General features: G+C 43.9%; 2 protein-coding genes across 2 annotated transcripts in view; both read left to right on the forward strand.

Moving 5' to 3' along the window:
• The window catches only part of LOC135532030 (uncharacterized), a 95,866-nt gene that overhangs the window by 54,870 nt on the left and 18,750 nt on the right, over positions 1 to 22,246 (forward strand). The gene's annotated exons all lie outside the window — the stretch shown is intronic.
• On the forward strand, positions 6,047 to 17,879 carry LOC135525779 (B-cell receptor CD22-like). Its single transcript, XM_064953618.1, has 9 exons — positions 6,047 to 6,157; positions 6,897 to 7,083; positions 14,147 to 14,473; positions 14,798 to 15,052; positions 15,672 to 15,935; positions 16,138 to 16,234; positions 16,327 to 16,381; positions 16,496 to 16,731; positions 17,299 to 17,879. The coding sequence occupies exons 1-9, from the start codon at positions 6,047 to 6,049 to the stop codon at positions 17,378 to 17,380; spliced, it is 1,614 nt and encodes a 537-aa protein (XP_064809690.1). The 3' UTR covers positions 17,381 to 17,879.

A 22,246-nucleotide genomic window follows, 5' to 3' on the forward strand; every position in this document is an offset into this window, starting at 1 on the left:
TGAAAATGGGCTGCATTTTTCCCCATTAAAAAATGTAGGCCCACTCCTCAAATGAAGAAATGTAAATAGCTGTGCAGTCTTTAGCAGTACATCCAGTACATCTGTGTTTTTGACATGCTGTTGGTGCATGTGATTGTCTTAAATGTTTGACTAGGCTACTTTCACAATGTGTCAGTCACTAAAATCACACTTCTTGTTTCTCTGTCACAGCTACAACAGTGAATTGACTCACTGTACAAGACATCCCCCTTCACTCTGTTAAGTACTGTTGACGAGATCATTAGATATATATATATGTACTGTATCGTTTTACTTTTACTTACATTTTTGACACTTTGTGAATATGGAACCTGGACTGTTTTAATGGATCAGGTGGAGTTATTCACCAGCTATAGAAGTAGAGAGTTGTTGTTTATGTTTCTAAGACTGCAGGGTGGGAGATGCAACAATGTCCTTGAGAACAGCAGGAAGTGTGTTGGGGGTCTTTCTCTGGTCTGTAGCAGGTATGTGGTCTGTAGCAGGTATGGTCTCATTCATAATGTTTTAGTAATGTTATTCTGTGTGTTCAGTGACATCGTCTGTTAGGGGCTTCTTCTTTTCTGGAATAGTTGTCTTTCACAGCTCACTGAGTAACACTTCGGTCCTTTCTGTGGTTTCCATTCACACTCAGCAAGTAAAGTACGGCAATAAAATGTGGACAAACGCTGTTAGTGTGAGGAAATGGGTCTGTAATGTATAATCACTATCATGTGTGATTGACCCACTGAAGAGATGTTTCAGTGTTACTGGGTCAGGATGGCTGGAGAGTGAAGTACATCACTCAGAGTATCTGTACCTTGAAGAGGTCAACAGTAGAGCTGACCTGCTCTTACACATATCCCAGTGGCTATACAATCACAACAACCTTCTGGTTCACTAGAAATGATGCTGAGGGGAATCATGTGACTCTGAGTGATGAACCAGACTACACAGGTCATGTGACGTACTGTAGCAACAAGAAGAATGGCCACACCCTGACAATCAGAGATCTGAGAGAGTGTGACTCAGCTATGTGCAAGTTCAGCTTTATAACAGATCAGACCCTAAGGAAATATAGTGGTCATCCTGGAGTAATTCTGTCTGTCACATTACATTCAATTAAGCTAAACTGTTGAATTCCGTTTAGTTCAGTTAAATGTCTTGGTTTGTGTTTGTCTGTATAACATAGGATTTCTTCCATCTGTGCATTAGAGTGAATACTAAGTGATAAAGGGATTTACAGTGATAGTTTTTTGTCACTTTATTTGGATAGTCTGGATAGATGCTCTACAGATGGTCATTCTATCAACACACGTCCTGTTGATAAGTTACTGCTTTTATTTTTTACTGTGTCACAATAGTCTCTTTCTACTATTTCCCCTGTACCTTGACACAGCTCTCTCTCCAGAGTGTCCATCCTGACCCTAACTAGGACACACACACCACTGAAAATGAGGACCAGACACTCTGGCAGTAGGTATGTTATAACATATTCATATATGTGTTTATTTTGTATATAATATTTGTGTTTGTGTGTGTGAGTGGGTGACACAGAGAGATGAACACAGAAAGTAGAAGTAAGAGAGAATGCTATAGAGCAGTGTGTAAAGTGCTCATACTGTGTTTCCTTTGTCGCTGTCTCTCTGAGTGTGAAAATCCCCCACAGTGACACGTTCACATCTCTTCAGAGAGACTCTCAGCACTCCGTATATCAGACCATCCAGGGGAGAGAACCACCACAGAACCTGGACTGATAGAACCACCACAGAACCTGGAGGGAAGAGAACCACCACTGAACCTGGAGGGAAGAGAACCACCACAGAACCTGGAGGAAGAGAACCACCACAGAACCTGGAGGGAAGAGAACCACCACAGAACCTGGATGGAAGAGAACCACCACTGAACCTGGAGGAAGAGAACCACCACAGAACCTGGAGAGAAGAGAACCACCACAGAACCTGAACCACCACAGATCCTGGAAGAGAACCACCACAGAACCTGGACTAAAGAGAACCACCACAGAACCTGGACTGAAGAGAACCATTTCACAGAACCTGCAATAAAAGAGAACCATCACAGAACCTGGACTAAAGAGAACCACCACAGAACCTGGACTAAAGAGAACCACCACAGAACCTGGACTGAAGAGAACCACCACAGAACCTGGACTCCAAAGAGAACCACCACAGAACCTGCACTGGAAGAGAACCACCACAGAACCTGGACTAAAGAGAACCACCACAGAACCTGCACTGAAGAGAACCACCACAGAACCTGGACTAAAGAGAACCACCACAGAACCTGGAGGGAAGAGAACCACCACAGAACCTGGACTGAAGAGAACCACCACAGAACCTGGAGGGAAGAGAACCATCACAGAACATGGAGGGAAGAGAACCACCACAGAACCTGGAGGGAAGAGAACCACCACAGAACCTGGAGGGAAGAGAACCACCACAGAACATGGACTGAAGAGAACCACCACAGAACCTGGACTAAAGAGCTATGGCCCCAAACCAAAGCTAGTCCTTACACTCTATTCTCTTGCTAATATATTGTTATAATATAATGAAGGTTCACCCAAGTTACAAAATGACACATTGGTTTCCCTTTTAGCAGTCTATGAACATGGTGACATCAGTCCCTGCTTTGGTTTAGTTTCCCCTGACACTGTTTCCACCTGCTAACGTTTTAGCATTCGTGGCACAAATCCCATTCGTCATGTGACTGATAAGAGGCATTTCTTGCGCATCATTTTCACTCTGTAAGAAATCAATCAAAAGTTAAAAAAATGCGTTGTGAAGGTCAACAAAGTCACTTCTAGATGATTTGAACATGATGTTAATATGTGAAATCTTAATATCAGTCCCGTGACTTGAATGGGATTTTTGTAAATGTGGGAGTGTTCGACATAGTAGCTGACTTTATAGGCAAGTCGAGATCTACAAATCACCTTGCATGATGAATAACTACTCAATATTATTTATAGATCATTCAGTCAGTCACAATTTACCCATGATACATCAGTTTTGATGTTCTCGAACACTGTCTGAGTGACTGCTGAAGGAAGCCTTCTCTGCATAAGCTTCTTGGTCCCTGACATAGAGTTGGATAGAAGGTACATCTTGACATCTTTGTCATGATGTCTTCTCTGACAGAATGGGCAGCACCATTGAGGGCTATTTCCATATTAAAGTAGTTAATATCTTCAACTTCCATAAGTTTAATAACAGTCGGTATACCAACTGAAATGGTGTATTCAATGGCTTTAGTCATGCTAAAATGGGCTTTGAAGCAAGTACGCCCTCTATTCAACTCTATTGTCCCTGACTGCTTCAATGTTGTGTCAACCAGACTTCAAACCTCACACTCAGTGTCTATTTATATAGACTTCCAGTAAGTTAACTTGCAACACATCTCCCCTTCACTCTGTAAGTATGCTTGATGATATCTTAAAATATGTTTATTTTATCATTTGTTTGTTTCCATGAACTTCTGTATCCTGTTATGTGCATGGCGATGCTATTGTAATGTATGTTTTGTTTTTCTGTTATTTACAGTATACTCTGTAGATGTATTTCTGCGTAGTAATCTGATACAGTATTATACATGTGGTTACACATATAATACTTTAGCATGGTATTTTAAGGACTCTGAAAGCAATAGATTGTTGTGGAGACTTGTTTGAAAATGACCTAAAGTAAGACTGAAAGTAACAGTGATTAGGTGGATGCTTCGTAAGAGCTTTAGGAGTAGTATTAACATGAGACACAGTGATGGTGGGTTGTGTTTAGGAGTAGTATTAACATGAGACACAGTGATGGTGGGTTGTGTTTAACATGAGACACAGTATGTAACATGAGACACAGTGATGGTGGGTTGTGTTTAGGAGTAGTATTAACATGAGACACAGTGATGGTGGGTTGTGTTTAGGAGTAGTATAAACATGAGACAGTGACTGTGGGTTGTGGTTTTGTTGGTTTAAATGCACACACTCAGTATCACTTCCCTGTTCTCCTTTCCTGTCTGTCCTCTGACAGACCTCCCGAGTCATATCAGAAATCTGTATATACACATTAGACTTTACAGAACATGTTCCTCTGTAGCTCAGTTGGTAGAACATGGCACCTGCAACGTTATGGGTTTGGTTCCCAGGACCACCCATTGGTGCTCTAGTCTAGATCACTGAACCTTCAGTACCACTTTGATGCAGCCGATGAGGAGTGATGGTCATGGGTGTTTAAATGGAATGGGTTCTAATTGAATAACATCATGGAACTTTGACCTGTATATACAGAACTCAGAAGGGCAAGGTAGGTCATTAAAATGTTAACGTTATAAATAGCTTAGTCAACACATTGTTTACATGGTTCTGTATGTAGTATAAAAGACCACAGTGAAAATTGACACATTTGTTTAATAAAATAAATATATGCCCAGACATGTCTTTTACACAATTTCTGTTCTATTACAGTAACAGCCCTTTTCTGGCGTGTTGGTCTGGTTGTCGTGGATGTTAATGTCTTTAATAAACAGGAAGGACAGTTCTGCATCCACTACTTGTGTTCTGACTGCTTTTATAATGTTTCAACACTTCAGGTTTTCACTCACTACCAGACAGTTGACTCACTGTACAAGACCTCTCCTCTTCACTTCACTCTGTAAGTACACTTGACAATATCTTGAAATATGTTTTTGGGTTATTTGTTTTTATTCATAAGTCAAATACTTGAGGGTAATGTATCATTTGTGTGTGTGTGTGTGTGTGTGTGTGTGTGTGTGTGTGTGTGTGTGTGTGTGTGTGTGTGTGTGTGTGTGTGTGTGCTTCAGAACAATCAATGTAGAAATATGTGTTTACAGTAATACAGACCTGTTCAATAGGTGATTGTTGTTGTTGTTGTTTACAATGATGATGATGACTACTGTATATATTAGGAATTTATTTGTTGCATCATGTCAGTTTTAAGTAGACAGAGTAGACAGTGAATAGTGCACTGACTTACAGACAGCTGTTTAGCACAATACAACACAACACAATATTGGAGGATGAGGTGCTGTACCCCATTTACAGTTTCTACTTCAATGTATCAGGTGGAGTTATTCACCAGCTATAGAGTCAGTTGTTGTTTATGTTTCTAAGACTGCAGGGTGGGAGATGCAACAATGGCCTTGAGAACAGTCAGGAAGTGTGTTTGGTCTTTCTCTGGTCTGTGACAGATATGGTCTCATTCATAACTTATATGTTGGTCAATCTACAGACATTTGTATTACATTGGCTTGTGTTCTGTTAGGCATCTCCACTTCACTTTAAATAGTTATGTTTCAGCCTCACTGAGTGATGATTATCTGTGGTTTCCAATATGGCAACAAAGTGTGGACAAACCCTAAACAAAGTGTGAGTCAGAATACCTTGTTCTAATTCTGATACCATTGTGATATCTAACTGTGTTTCAGTGGTACTGGGTCAGGATGGCTGGAGTGTGACATACACCACTCATAGTATCTGTACCTTGAAGGGGTCAACAGTGAAGCTGTTCTGTTCTTATACATATCCCAGAGGTAAAGTCACAACAACCTTCTGGTTCACTAAATGGGGGACTGGTGTACAACCTAAAGATCTAGGTCAGGACCCAGAGTATTCAGGTCGTCTGGACTATCATGGAGATAAGAAGAAAGACTGTACCCTGAGAATCACAGACCTGAGAGAGAGAGACTCAGCTGAGTACAAGTTCAGATTATTAACAGATCAGGAAGGAGGGAAATATTCTGGAAGTCCTGGAGTCACTCTGTCTGTCACAGGTACAGTAACATTCAATATAATTAAACTGTTGAATTCCATTTAGTTCAGGAAAAATGTCTTGGTTTGTGTTTATGTCTGTATAACATAGGATTTCCTCCATCTTTGTATTAGAGTGATAAGTCAGTGATAAAGGGATTTACAGTGATATTGTTTTTTCTCCAGGTCTTCAGGTGAAGGTGACTGGTGGACATCAGGATAAGACACTGACCTGTAGTGGGAGATGCAACAATGGCCTTGAGAACCACCTGTACTCTGACTGACAACCCCACCTACATCTGGTACAAGAACGGACAACATCTAGATGAGAGCACCTCCCCCAGTACAAAGACCCAGTCTCCAGTAACTATGATGACAGTTATTCCTGTGCTGTAAAAGGCCATGGATCTCATTCTCCTGCAGTGTGTGAGTGTGAATCTAATATGAATCTAATACAGCAAGTATACAGAATGTTTGTACACGTCCTTTTGGTCTCACTGTATAATTTGATGGGGCTTTTATGAAAATATCTGAAAATACTGTATAATGTACATTTATGTGATTCCATTATATGTCTAGGTGTTCAGGGTCAGGACTGCAACAGAGTGACTTACACCAAGAGGACAATCTGTGCCTTGAAGGGGTCAACAGTGGATATATCCTGTACTTATAGAAGTGGTGATGATACAGTCAAATCATCACTCTGGTTTAGTCCCAAACAGAGTGACAGGTGGAGGGATGAGTTGATGCCTGAGGACCTAACCACAGACCCAGGGTATGCAGGTCGTGTGGAGTATGTTGGAGATAAGAAGAAAGACTGCTACCACCCTGAGAATCACAGATCTGAGAGAGGAGGACTCTGCTGAGTACAAGTTCATATTCAACACACAGACATCAAGATGGGGACACAGCTTCCCTGGAACAACTCTGACTGTCACAGGTAACACTGGATCATGTTTATACATACAGGATCATGTTAATACATACATTTCTATTAGATGTTTCATTATACATGTTTTATCCATAATACAGTATTGGTTTAATGATGTTATTGTCATTGACTTGTATTCAGACCTGCAGGTGAAGGTGACTCCTGCCACAGAGGCAGGAAAGGACACTGACCTGTATCACCACCTGTACTCTGACTGACAACCCCACCTACATCTGGTACAAGAACGGACACAAAGTAAAGGAGGACACTTCCAGCCTGTACTCAGACTCCTTTAGTGATGCAGACAGTTACTCCTGTGCTGTAAAAGGCCATGAGGATCTCCTCTCTCCTGCAGTGTGTAAGTGTGGACTTTTACATACAACATTTGTTTCAGGTCGTCAGACGATCATTATTGAATTTGCTGTGAATGTGATGTCCACTTCTGCTTTAGTTCTGTATGCTTTGCCACGCAGTGTTGAATGGGCTTCAAGATATACACTGCTCAAAAAAATTAAGGGAACACTTAAACAACACAATGTAACTCCAAGTCAATCACACTTCTGTGAAATCAAACTGTCCACTTAGGAAGCAACACAATAAATTTCACATGCTGTTGTGCAAATGGAATAGAGAACAGGTGGAAATTATAGGCAATTAGCAAGACACCCCCAATAAAGGAGTGGTTTTGCAGGTGGTGACCACAGACCACTTCTCAGTTCCTATGCTCCCTGGCTGATTTTTTGGTCACTTTTGAATGCTGGCGGTGCTTTCACTCTAGTGGTAGCATGAGACTGAGTCTACAACCCACACAAGTGGCTCAGGTATTTCAACTCATCCAGGATGGCACATCAATGCAAGCTGTGGCAAGAAGGTTTGCTGTGTCTGTCAGCCTAGTGTCCAGAGCATGTAGGCACTACCAGGAGACAGGCCAGTACATCAGGAGACGTGGAGGAGGCCGTAGGAGGGCAACAACCCAGCAGCAGGACCGCTACCTCCGCCTTTGTGCAAGGAGGAGCAGGAGGAGCACTGCCAGAGCCCTGCAAAATGACCTCCAGCAGGCCACAAATGTGCATGTGTCTGCTCAAACGGTCAGAAACAGACTCTGTAAGGGTGGTAAGGGCCCGACGTCCACAGGTGGGGTTGTGCTTCCAGCCCAACACTGTGCAGGACGTTTGGCATTTGCCAGATAACACCAAGATTGGCAAATTCACCACCGGTGCCCTGTGCTCTTCACAGATGAAAGCAGGTTCACACTGAGCACGTGACAGACGTGACAGAGTCTGGAGACACCGTGGAGAACGTTCTGCTTCCTGCAACATCCTCCAGCATGACCGGTTTGGCGGTGGGTCAGTCATGGTGTGGGGTGGCATTTCTTTGGGGCCGCACAGCCCTCCATGTGCTTGCCAGAGGAAGCCTGACTGCCATTAGGTACCGAGATGAGATCCTCAGACCCCTTGTTTATCCATATGCTGGTGCGGTTGGCCCTGGGTTCCTCCTAATGCAAGACAATGCTAGACCTCATGTGGCTGGAGTGTGTCAGCAGTTCCTGCAAGAGGAAGACATTGATGCTATGGACTTAGCCCGCCCGTTCCCCAGACCTGAATCCAATTGAGCACATCTGGGACATCATGTCTCGCTCCATCCACCAACGCCACGTTGCACCACAGACTGTCCAGGAGTTGGCGGATGCTTTAGTCCAGGTCTGGGAGGAGGTCCCTCAGGAGACCATCCGCGACCTCATCAGAAGCATGCCCAGGTCATACAGGCACGTGGAGGCCACACACACTACTGAGACTCATTTTGACTTGTTTTAAGGACATTACATCAAAGTTGGATCAGCCTGTAGTGTGGTTTTCCACTAATTTTGAGTGTGACTCCAAATCCAGACCTCCATGGGTTGATAAATTTGATTTCCATTGATAATTTTTGTGTGATTTTGTTGTCAGCACATTCAACTATGTAAAGAAAAAAGTATTTAATAAGAATAATTCATTCATTCAGATCTAGGATGTGTTATTTTAGTGTTCCATTTATTTTTTGAGCAGTGTATAATCAAATTCATGAAAATGCAGTCAATGGATGAATTTACTTCTACAAAATACATTTCATTACGTTGTTGTGCTTGTACACCATTGCACGTCTGTTTTTGAGCACTGAAGACCCATGAAAAGTTTATAAACTACAAAGCTGATAGTCACTTCCTGGTTACTTTCACAGCATATGATTTAAACATTGTTGTTTTGTTGTTTTCAATGATACTTGGAGGTGAGGTGCCCTGATTGGTGTCACTCATTAGTCAGAATGTGTTACAACTGGGGGTTTTATTTTGTTTGCCTCTTCTTGGGTAAATGTGTCATGTCTTGTTATGTCTGTTCCTGTCCTTTCTCTTCACTCTCTCTCTCTGCTGGTCTTTTTAGGTTACCTTCTCTGTCTCTCATTCTTCAGCTGTTCTACATCTCCTCTAACTAGCTCATTCACTCTTTCACACCTGTTCTCTCTTCCCCCTCTGATTAGGTCTCTATTTCTTTCTCTGTTCCTGCTACTTTCAGTGTCTGATTCTTGTTTGTGTTTTTTGATGCCAGAAGCAAGCTGTCGTCCCGTTTGCTTCCACCTTGTCCTATCCTGTCGGAGTCTGCCTGGCAGGTGCATCCTGCATTAAAATACGTTCTTTTTGTTCCATTGACTACGTTGGAAGAGGATTTATGCCATTCCTGTTTTTCATTAAAGAACTCTGTTTTCTGTTAAAACCGCTTTTGGGTCTTCACTCAAGTACATAACAGAAGAATCAGACCAAGAATGGACCCAGCGGCTCCGGACCCTTTTCACTCCGCCGTCGAGATCCAGGGAGCGATGCTAGGCAGACACGAGGAGGAATTGTCTGCTGCTCGACATGCCGTTGAGACCCTGGCCGTCCAAGTCTCCGACCTCACAAGACAGGTTCACCAACTCCACCTCGATCCACCGCCCACTTCCAGGGTTTCCGAGTCTCCGGAGCCCAGGATCAACAACCCGCCGTGTTACTCTGGGGAGCCCACTGAGTGCCGCTCATTCCTCACTCAGTGTGATGTGGTGTTCTCTCTCCAGCCCAACACTTACTCCAGGAGCGCATACGTCATTTCTCTCCTTACCGGACGGGCGCGTGAGTACACGGCAGTCTGGGAGGCGAGGGCTGAGTGTATTAACCAGTATCAAGACTTTAAGGAGGAGATGAACGGGTTTTTGACCGTTCTGTTTTTGGGGAGGAGGCTTCCAGGGCCCTGTCTTCCCTATGTCAGGGGAATCGATCCATAACGGATTATTCTATTGAGTTTCGCACTCTCGCTGCCTCAAGTGACTGGAACGAGCCGGCTTTGCTCGCTCGTTTTCTGGAGGGTCTCCTCGTCGAGGTTAAGGACAGATCCTCTCCCGGGAGGTTCCTTCCAGTCTGGACTCCTTAATAGCTCTCGCTATTCGCATAGAGCGACGGTTTGATCTTCGTCGCCAGCTCGTGGAAAGGAGCTCGCGTTCTCCGCTGCTCCCCTCTCCACATCACTGCCACCTGCCGCATCACTGCCACCCTCCTCCGCCGGCTCGGATGCTGAGCCTATGCAGCTGGGGGTATCCGCATCTCGGCCAAGGAGAAGGAAGGAGAATCTCGCCTCTGTCTCTACTGCGGCTCAGCTGGTCATTTTGTCACCTCATGTCCAGTAAAAGCCAGAGCTCATCAGTTACTGGTAGCGCAACTACTCAGGCCTCTCCTTCTGGATCACGCACTACTTTCCGGTCCATCTCCGCTGGCCCGGTTCATCTGCTTTCCTGCAGTGCCTTGATAGACTCTGGGGCGGAGGGCTGTTTATGGACGAGACCTGGGCTCGGGAACATGACATTCCTCTCAGACAGTTAGGGAGCCCACGGCCTTGTTCGCTTTAGATTAGTTCTCTCCCCAAGATTCAGCGTGAGACGCTGCCTTTAACCCTCACTGTCTCTGGTAATCAGCGAAACCATTTCTTTTTTAATTTTTCGTTCACCTTTTACACCTGTTGTTTTGGGTCATCCTGGCTAGTGCGCCATAACCCTTCTATTAATTGGTCTAGTAATACTATCCTATCCTGGAATGTTTCTTGTCATGTAACCTGTTTAATGTCTGCTAAACTTCACAGGAAGCCTGGATTTGACAGGGGTGCCGGAAATTATCACGATCTGCGCACGGTGTTCAGTCGTTCCAAGGCCACTTCTCTCCCTCCACACCGGTCGTATGACTGTAGTATTGATCTCCTTCCGGGAACTACTCCCTCGGGGTAGATTATACTCTCTGTCGGCTCCCGAACGTAAGGCTCTCGAGGATTATTTGTCGGTTTCGCTCCAACGCCGGTACCATTGTCTCCTCCTCCTCTCCCGCCGGGCGGGGTTTTGTTCAGAAGAAGGACGGGTCCCTGCGCCCATGCGTGGATTATCGAGGGCTGAATGACATAACAGCTAAGAATCGTTATCCGCTTCCTCTTATGTCTTCAGCCTTCGAGATCCTGCAGGGAGCCAGGTTTTTCACCAGGTGGACCTTCGTAACGCCTACCATCTCGTGCGCATCAGGGATGGCACAGTGGAAGACGGCAACACTCCGTTAGGGCACTTTGAATACCGGGTTCTTCCTTTCGGCCTCGTTAACGCTCCAGCTGTCTTTCAGGAACTAGTTAACGACGTCCTGAGAGACATGCTGAACACGTTTACATGGACGATATCCTGATTTTTTCCCGTCTCTCTCGATTCATGTTCAGCACGTGGAGGTCCTCCAGCGCCTTTTGGAGAACTGTCTTTATGTGAAGGCTGAGAAGTGCATTTTTCATGCCGCCTCTGTCCCTTTTCTCGGTTCCGTTATTTCCGCTGAGGGCATTAAGATGGATCCCGCTAAGGTCCAGGCTGTCATTGATTGGCCCGTTCCTAAGTCACGCGTCGAGCTGCAGCGCTTTCTGGGCTTCGCTAATTTCTATGTGTTTCATCCGTAATTTCGGTCAGGTGGCAGCTCCCCTCACAGCCCTTACTTCTGTTAAGACGTGCTTTAAGTGGTCCGTTTCCGCCCAGGGAGCTTTTGATCTTCTTAAGAATCGTTTTACATCCGCTCCTATTCTTGTTACACCTGACATCTCTAGCCAGTTTGTTGTTGAGGTTGACGCGTCAGAGGTGGGCGTGGGAGCCATTCTTTCTCAGCGCTCTCTCTCTGACGGCAAGGTCCATCCTTGCGCGTTTTTCTCTCATCGCTTATCGCCGTCAAACGTAACTATGATGTTGGTAATCGCGAACTGCTCGCCATCCGCTTAGCCCTAGGCGAATGGCGACAGTGGTTGGAGGGCGACCGTTCCTTTTGTCGTTTGGACTGACCATAGGAACCTTGAGTACATCCGTTCAGCCAAACGACTTAATGCGCGTCAGGCTCGTTGGGCTCTGTTTTTCGCTCGTTTGGTTTGTTATTTCTTATCATCCGGGCTCAAAAAACACCAAGCCTGATGCTTTATCTCGTCTCTTCAGTTCTTCTGAGGTCTCCACCGACCCGAGGGGATTCTCCCTGACGGGCGTGTTGTCGGGTTGACTGTCGAGGCAGGTGCAAGCACTCGCTCACACTCCGTCGCCGCGAGCTTGTCCTAGGAACCTTCTGTTCGTTCCCGTTCCTACTCGTCCGGCCGTTCTTCAGTGGGCCCACTCTGCCAAGTTAGCCGGCCTGAATGCCGCTCGCTTCCATTCGCCAGCGTTTCTGGTGGCCCACTCGGGAACGTGACGCGCGTCGATTTGTCGCCGCTTGTTCGGTCTGCGCGCAGACTAAATCTGGGAACTCTCCTCCTGGCCGTCTCAGACCGCTTCCCATTCCCCTCGACCATGGTCTCACATCGCTTTAGATTTTATCACCGGACTGCCTTCATCAGCGGGAAGACAGTTATTCTTACGGTTGTCGATAGATTCTCTAAGGCGGCTCATTTCATTCCTCTCGATAAGCTCCCTTCTGCTAAGGAGACGGCTCAGATCATTATCGAGAATGTTTTCCGGAATTCATGGCCTTCCGTCTGACGTCGTTTCCGACAGAGGCCCGCAGTTCACGTCTCAATTTTGGAGGGAGTTTTGCCGTTTGATTGGGGCTTCCGTCAGTCTCTCGTCCGGCTTTCATCCCCAGTCTAACGGTCAAGCACGGGCCAATCAGACTGTTGGTCGCATTTACGCAGTCTTTCTTTTCGTAACCCTGCGTCTTGGTCAGAACAGCTCCCCTGGGCAGAGTACGCCCACAACTCGCTTCCCTCGTCTGCTACCGGTCTATCCCCTTTTCAGTGTAGCCTCGGGTACCAGCCTCCGCTGTTCTCATCTCAGCTCGCCGAGTCATGCGTCCCCTCCGCTCAGGCTTTTGTCCAAAGCGCACCTGGAAGGGGGTCAGGTCGGCACTTTGCCGTAATAGGGCGCAGACTGTGAGGGCCGTAATAGCGTAGGACCAAGAGTCCTAGATATTGTTGCGGTCAGAGAGTATGGCTCTCCACTCAGAACCTTCCCCTTAAGACAGCTTTGCAAGTTGGCCCCCGGTTCATTGGTCCGTTCCGTATTTCCCCCAGGTCATTAATCCTGTCGCAGTGCGACTTCTTCTCCAGCGCTATCTTCGTCGCGTTCACCCGGTCTTCCATGTCTCCATGTGTTAAGCCCGTTTTCGCGTGATCGTTCCCCCCATCCTTGTCGAGGCGCACCCATCTACAGGGTTCGTAAGATTTTGGACATGCGCCCTCGGGCCGTGTGGTCATCAGTACCTAGTGGATTGGGAGGGTCGGTCCTGAGGAGAGGAGTTGGGTTCCCTCTCGGGACGTGCTGGACCGTTCGCTGATCGATGATTTCCTCCGTTGCCGCCAGGTTTCCTCCTCGAGTGCGCCAGGAGGCGCTCGGTGAGTGGGGGGTACTGTCATGTCTTGTTATGTCTGTTCCTGTCCTTTCTCTTCACTCTCTCTCTGCTGGTCTTTTTAGGTTACCTTCTCTGTCTCTCATTCTTCAGCTGTTCTACATCTCCTCTAACTAGCTCATTCACTCTTTCACACCTGTTCTCTCTTCCCCCTCTGATTAGGTCTCTATTTCTTTCTCTGTTCCTGCTACTTTCAGTGTCTGATTCTTGTTTGTGTTTTTTGATGCCAGAAGCAAGCTGTCGTCCCGTTTGCTTCCACCTTGTCCTATAACAAAATGTTGTGGAAGCTCATGTCTTTTTGTTCCAGTTGTTGTTGATAGTACATTTTCAATGGACTCCCCCATGAGTGTCTTTCAGAGCCCACTGGTCTCATTTTTGTCTTTGTCAGTGACTCTTATTAATTCCCACTTTTGTTTTGGTTATATTTGAGGTTTTCTTGCTGGGGAACGTAACAGCATAAGTGAATACAGTAGATATTGTAATTAAGAATTTTATAAAGGTGTTATATTGTCTTGTATTTCAGGTCAGAAGTGTTGGAGTGTGACTTACACCCATCAGAAGATCTGTGCCTTGAAGGGGTCAACAGTGGACATATCCTGCTCTTACACATATCCCAGTTACCATGAGATCAAACAAGCTTTCTGGTTTACTAAATGGTCTGGTCTGGAGGCTGAAGATCTGAGCTCAGTGCCAGGGTATGAGGGTCATATAGAGTACCTTGGGGATAAGGAGAGTGACTGTACCCTGAGAATCACACACCTGAGATTGAATGACTCTGCAGGGTTCAGGTTCAGATTCATAACATCTGGAGGAAAGTTTTCTGGCTCACCTGTCTCTCTGACTGTCACAGGTAATCTGTCACTCATCTCACATCTATGACACATATCTAGATAACTGTAATGTGAGTGTTGTTTGTATGTATGCTAATGAGAATGTTGTGTTTTAATCTGTTTTATTGATTCTAAGGAACCCAGGACTTCCTGGAAAACAGTGGAAATTATTACAGAGTTGACTGTCCTGTCTAAATATATCAAATTAATGACCGTAATTACCTTATTTAAGGGCAGTCATGCAGACACTGCAGTGTTATGTAACAGGGGAAAAAAAAATATGATATTTCACATAAGAGGACATATATAGGAGGAGAATAATGATGTGGTTCCTTTTACTCCAGATGTTGTGTTGGAGATGGATCCTACATCTGTGTCAGAGGGGGAGAGAGTCACACTGAGATGTAGAACCAACTGTACACTGGACCCCATCACAGCCTACAGTTGGTATAAGAATGGACAGTCTATACCAAACAGCAACACCTACTCTCCTTTCTATATCCTGTTCTCAGTCAGCAGTGAGGATACAGGCAGATACTCCTGTTCTGTAGAAGGACATGAGGATCTCCCCTCTGCTGAAGAGACTCTCATTGTCACATGTAAGTACATTGGGGATTTTAATGTCCAGTTTGATATACTGACAATGTTGATAGTTGAATTTAGAATAGATTGTTTTACACATAAATATATCTATCAATACATATTTTAGTGTGTAACATCCTGTCACTCCCTGACCATAGAGAGCCCTCGGTTCTCTATGGTGTTTAGGTCAGAGCGTGACTAGGGGGGAGTTCTAGTCATTTATTTTCTATGTGGCTGGTTTGTGCGGTTCCCAATTAGAGGCAGCTGGTCATCGTTGCCTCTAATTGGGGATCATATTTAGGAAGCCCTTTATCCCACCTGCTTTGTGGGATGTTGTTTTTGAGTGAGTTCATGTTGCACCTCAGTACTGTCGTCGTTGTTAGTTTCTTGGTTTATTTTAAGTTTCACTAAAAATAAAGATGTAGAACTCCAATCATGCTGCGCCTTGGTCCGTCTCTCCACACGATCGTGACTCATCCATTTCCCTGAATGTGCATTACCACAATGTCATCATTATTTATTGTGATTCTGTTTCACATTTTCTTTTGCTCTGAATTAATAATTTATTATAATTTATAAATTATTTCAACTAAACACAAATGTTGCTATAAATAAATACAATTTATTTTACACCAGATGGTCCATGGAACACCTCAGTGTCAGTCAGTCCCTCTGGTGAACTAGTGGAGGGCAGTTCAGTGACTCTGACCTGCAGCAGTGATGCCAACCCACCTGTGGACAAATACACCTGGTACAAGAAGAACGTAGCCTCACCAAAAGCATCAGGACAGAGTTACAGCATCACTAACATCATCTCTGAGGACAGAGGAGAATATTACTGTGAGGCCCAGAATGGAAGAGGATCTAATAACTCTACAGCTCTGATGATCATTGTAGCAGGTAAAGTTACATCTTAGATACAAAATGATGTTCAATAACTAATTGTTTTTCATGGTAATCTTCTTCTAGTTGGCCTTATTACATATTGGTTTTTAACTATACATGGGCTTCTATATACAAGTATTACATTAATGTCCTGTTTTGCTGTATTCGTTTTCACTTCATAATAACCTGTACTCGTATCATCTATATTATATTTTAGAGAAACAAACCTCAGTTCTAACTGCAGCTGTAGGAATCATAGTGATTGTTCTGGGTGTCATACTGGCTTCATGTCTCTCTGGACTCATGTGGTTCAGGTGAGTGAAAATGCATATTTTAAAGATTATTTCACTTTATTATCTTCATTACTTTGTTAATATATTCATTCACTCATTCATTTACAAAACAGGAAGAAGGTCTTCAAAACCACCTCTGACACAAGACACACGGCAGGCAATGGACAGGTGAGTCTGTTGAAATAGATGTAGGATTGTCTTTATTGCTTTGTGGGACATTTCCACACTTCATGCTGTCTGTCCCCAGGTCTATTTATGTTGTCTGTTCTCTCTCTCCATCAGGGAGACTCTAGTCCAGTGTATGACAACATCTCAGGCATGGCCTTCACCCCTACTGCAGCACAGACAGCGGCCACCGTCGACCAGGATGATGTTCACTATGCCAGTGATGTTCACTCTCGCTCCAAAAACCAGGAAGTGCCTCTCTACTCCACCGTCCAGCTGCCTCAACCCCAGAAAGAGGATGAGGATGTCCAGTACGCTGCTTTGAATTTCAACCTTCCCAGTGCTGCCACCTGGTGAGCATATTCTGCCATTACAACAACATAGAGTCTTCTATTTTGAACATGTGAACACAGACAGCATCAAGGCCATTCATATGCTGCTGCTTATTGGAGGAGAGGACAATGATGCCATTAAAATAACCAAACAGTTGACCCCTAGTGACCCCTCATTGCTCCCTGATAACTCCCTCCATCACTATCTGAGGGTTGAAGGAGAAATATTCATATCAAATGACATTTCATTGAACTCTATGGTGAACTCTAGGTGCATACTATGGTGTGACAGTGAACATTTTGAAAAGTTGCAGTTTCAATGTCTAAAAGGTTCCAGTAGTATTCTTCAGGCCAAATGGAATTTCCTGAAACTAAACTCAACAATTTACATCTCAAGACAGTTACTATGACATGTCTATAATGAAGGAGTGATGTGATGTGATGATGGTTTTGAGTAACTGTTCTGCTTGCATTCCAAAATGGCACCCTATTCCCTATTTAGTTCACTACTGGTCGAAAGTAGTGCATGCAAAAAGGGAGTAGGGTGCCATTTGGGACATTCAGTTTAACGTCTGTTTCTTTCTCCAGGTCCACGGTGGTACAAGCAGCTGAGGAGGATCCCTCTGTTCTCTACAGTACAGTCAACAAACCCAGAACCAAGAAGACGTGAACACAATAAACCCAGAACCAAGAAGACCTGAACACAACAAACCCAGAACCAAGAAGACCTGAACACATCAAACCCAGAACCAAGAAGACCTGAACACAACAAACCCAGAACCAAGAAGACCTGAACACAACAAACCCAGAACCAAGAAGACCTGAACACAACAAACCCAGAACCAAGAACTGAAAACAACAAACACAGAACCAAGAAGAACTGAAAACAACAAACCCAGAACCAAGAAGACCTGACAAACCCAGAACCAAGAACTGAAAACAACAAACCCAGAACCAAGAAGTGAAAACAACAAACCCAAAACCAAGAACTGAAAACAACAAACCCAGAACCAAGAAGACCTGACAAACCCAGAACCAAGAACTGAAAACAACAAACCCAGAACCAAGAAGACCTGAACACAACAAACCCAGAACCAAGAAGACCTGAACACAACAAACCCAGAACCAAGAAGACCTGAACACAACAAACCCAGAACCAAGAAGACCTGAACAGAACAACAAACCCAGAACCAAGAACTGAAAACAACAAACCCAGAACCAAGAAGAACTGAAAACAACAAACCCAGAACCAAGAAGACCTGACAAACCCAGAACCAAGAACTGAAAACAACAAACCCAGAACCAAGAAGTGAAAACAACAAACCCAAAACCAAGAACTGAAAACAACAAACCCAGAACCAAGAAGACCTGACAAACCCAGAACCAAGAACTGAAAACAACAAACCCAGAACCAAGAAGACCTGACAAACCCAGAACCAAGAACTGAAAACAACAAACCCAGAACAAAGAAGACCTGACAAACCCAGAAACAAGAACTGAAAACAACAAACCCAGAACCAAGAAGACCTGAACACAACAAACCCAGAACCAAGAAGAACTGAAAACAACAAACCCAGAACCAAGAACTGAAAACAACAAACCCAGAACCAAGAAGACCTGACAAACCCAGAACCAAGAACTGAAAACAACAAACCCTGAACCAAGAAGACCTGACAAACCCAGAACCAAGAACTGAAAACAACAAACCCAGAACCAAGAAGACCTGACAAACCCAGAACCAAGAACTGAAATCAACAAACCCAGAACCAAGAAGACCTGACAAACCCAGAACCAAGAACTGAAAACAACAAACCCAGAACCAAGAAGACCTGACAAACCCAGAACCAAGAACTGAAAACAACAAACCCAGAACCAAGAAGACCTGACAAACCCAGAACCAAGAAGACCTGAACACAACAAACCCAGAACCAAGAAGACCTGACAAACCCAGAACCAATAACTGAACACAACAAACCCAGAACCAAGAAGACCTGAACACAACAAACCCAGAACCAAGAACTGAAAACAACAAACCCAGAACCAAGAAGACCTTGTATATCTGGACCCGTATATAATAACTAAGTGGTATAATTAAGCAATAAGGTCCGAGGGGGTGTGGTATATTGGCCTATATGCTGTACCACGGCTAAGGACTGTTCTTAAGCACGACACAACGCAGAGTTCCTGGATACAGCCGTTAGCTGTGGTATATTGGCCTATATACTGTACCACGGCTAAGGACTGTTCTTAAGCACGACACAACGCAGAGTTCCTGTATACAGCCCTTAGCTGTGGTATATTGGCCTATATACTGTACCACGGCTAAGGACTGTTCTTAAGCACGACACAACGCAGAGTTCCTGGATACAGCCCTTAGCTGTGGTATATTGGCCTATATACTGTACCACGGCTAAGGACTGTTCTTAAGCACGACACAACGCAGAGTTCCTGGATACAGCCCTTAGCTGTGGTATATTGGCCTATATACTGTACCACGGCTAAGGACTGTTCTTAAGCACGACACAACGCAGAGTTCCTGTATACAGCCGTTAGTTGTGGTATGTTGGCCTATATACTGTACCACGGCTAAGGACTGTTCTTAAGCACGACACAACGCAGAGTTCCTGGATACAGCCGTTAGCAGTGGTATATTGGCCTATATACTGTACCACGGCTAAGGACTGTTCTTAAGCACGACACAACGCAGAGTTCCTGGATACAGCCGTTAGCTGTGGTATATTGGCCTATATACTGTACCACGGCTAAGGACTGTTCTTAAGCACGACACAATGCAGAGTTCCTGGATACAGCCGTTAGCTGTGGTATATTGGACTATATACTGTACCACAGCTAAGGACTGTTCTTAAGCACGACACAACGCAGAGTTCCTGTATACAGCTGTTAGCTGTGGTATGTTGTCCTATATACTGTACCACGGCTAAGGACTGTTCTTAAGCACGACACAACGCAGAGTTCCTGGATACAGCCGTTAGCTGTGGTATATTGGCCTATATACTGTACCACGGCTAAGGACTGTTCTTAAGCACGACACAATGCAGAGTTCCTGGATACAGCCGTTAGCTGTGGTATATTGGACTATATACTGTACCACGGCTAAGGACTGAGCACGACACAACGCAGAGTTCCTGGATACAGCCGTTAGCTGTGGTATATTGGACTATATACTGTACCACGGCTAAGGACTGTTCTTAAGCACGACACAACGCAGAGTTCCTGGATACAGCCGTTAGCTGTGGTATATTGGCCTATATACTGTACCACGGCTAAGGACTGTTCTTAAGCACGACACAACGCAGAGTTCCTGGATACAGCCGTTAGCAGTGGTATATTGGCCTATATACTGTACCACGGCTAAGGACTGTTCTTAAGCACGACACAACGCAGAGTTCCTGGAACAGCCGTTAGCAGTGGTATATTGGCCATAAACCACAAACCCCTGAGATGCCTTATTGCTATTATAAACTGGCTACCAACATCAATAGAAAAGTAAAAAAGTATTTTGCGTCATACCCGTGCTTTATTGTCTGATATTGTCTGATATACCAACACAATCTCACACTCAATTTGTGCAAATATGAACAAAAACTATTTTAGCAGATTTCATGTTTTTTTGCGTTTTTGTGTGGATTAATTCATGGGAAAAGACACTCCTTTTTTAGCAATTTAATTTTTAGTAAAATACACACATTTTGTGTGACTTCATTCATAGGAAAATACATTTTTGTCGGCAAACTTTTCAAAATGATCAGAGCAATGGTCACGACTTCTAAAGAAGGTAACTCCTCTCCCCAACGATCCATTTTTCCTTTTCTGTTTGTTTTGTCTTTGGTTCTTTTTCACACCTGGTTTCATTTACATTAATTTCTGTGTGTATAAGGGTAACCTGTTGCCTGCCTAAGTTTGTGCGGGATTAGTCTTTTTATTTGATGTGCTCAGTGTTATTTGTTTTCACGGTTATGTAAGTGTATATAGTGTCAGAACTGTGTTTGTTCCTCTGTGCGTTTGCACGGGTTCTCTATTACGAGGGCGTTGTCCTTTTCGATTGTGCCATTCCAGTGTTGGTGGACGGTCTTATTAAAGCACGCTTCTCAGGCATCCCTGCTCTCCTGCGCCTGACTCCTACACCTGTCACCTAGACGCACCTTATCACAGCAATGCATGATGAGCAATGGTGGTTTTTTGTCTGATATACAGTACACACTTCTGAAATGTTGTTTCAACCAATCGGCATCCAGGAACCAAACTACCCAGGATCATATCGGTAGTCCCAGCAGTTGGTAGAGCCATGCTAGGGTAGAGTCGTAAATTAGAGTAGGAGTGCTGATCTCGGGTTGGTTTTGCCTTTTAAACTATGATGAACATGAAAAGGAGCTTAAAAAATATATATTTTTCAAGTTCATTTTCAAAAAATATATTTACAGCAAACACAATCTGATTACAGGAATCTTTGACAAATAAACTTGAAATATTAAACTTAATTGTTGTTGTTTTTAACTTGTTTTAACAGTATCTTTAGTTGAGAGAAAAATAAAAGCTTTTCAAATATCTATTTTTTAAATCAATAACCAAAACAATGTGTAAACTACAGAGCCCTGGAGGTGACATTGACTGAGATTTGTATTTTCAACACGAGTAATATAACGTGCTTATGATTTATAAAATGAGTTCACAAATTATAAAACATACTAATTAATTACTCAAATGTGTGCATGAATTTATATTAAACATGATCATGATTTATAAAAAGAGCTAATAAATTATAAAACATGCTCAAAAATATTAAATATTAAACCGTGTGCGTGAATTTACATGAAACGTGCTCATGACTCTGATAGTTTCTCATGTCTGAGGCAATTCTGGATACACTTGATGAATGTAGGATAATACAAAACATTAGATCTGGTAAAAGATAATTACAGAAAAACGTTGAACTTTCTGTACCATCATCTTTGAAATGCAAGTGAAAGGCCATAATGTATTATTCCAGCCCAGAATCAATTTACGTTTTGGCCACTAGATGGTAGCAGTGTATGTGCAAACTTTATAGCTGAGCAAATGAATGATTGCATTTCTGTTCATATGTTGTATCAAGACTGCCCAACTGTGCCTAATTTGTTTATTAATAATCAAGTTCAAAACTGTGCACTCTCCTCAAACAATAGCATGGTATTCTTTCACTGTAATAGCTACTGTAAATTGGACAGTGCAGTTAGAATAACAAGAATTTAAGCTTTCTGCCAATATCAGATATGTCTATGTCCTGGGAAATGTTCTCGTTACCTTCAATCTCATGCTAATCGCATTAGCCTACTTTAGCTCAATCGACCCACCGATCCTGAAGAGGTTTTAAAGCCATCATCAACAGCAGCGTGGAAGAATGGAAGAACAGTCCAGCTTACTACTGTACAGTTACATTTACATTTAAGTCATTTAGCAGACGCTCTTATCCAGAGCGACTTACAGTTCCCATTCATTTGCTCTACTAAGTGGAGAGTGACAGTGGTGGCACCTTTCC

The sequence above is a fragment of the Oncorhynchus masou genome, chromosome 5, assembly GCF_036934945.1.
Source record: "Oncorhynchus masou masou isolate Uvic2021 chromosome 5, UVic_Omas_1.1, whole genome shotgun sequence".
Lineage (NCBI taxonomy): Eukaryota > Metazoa > Chordata > Actinopteri > Salmoniformes > Salmonidae > Oncorhynchus > Oncorhynchus masou.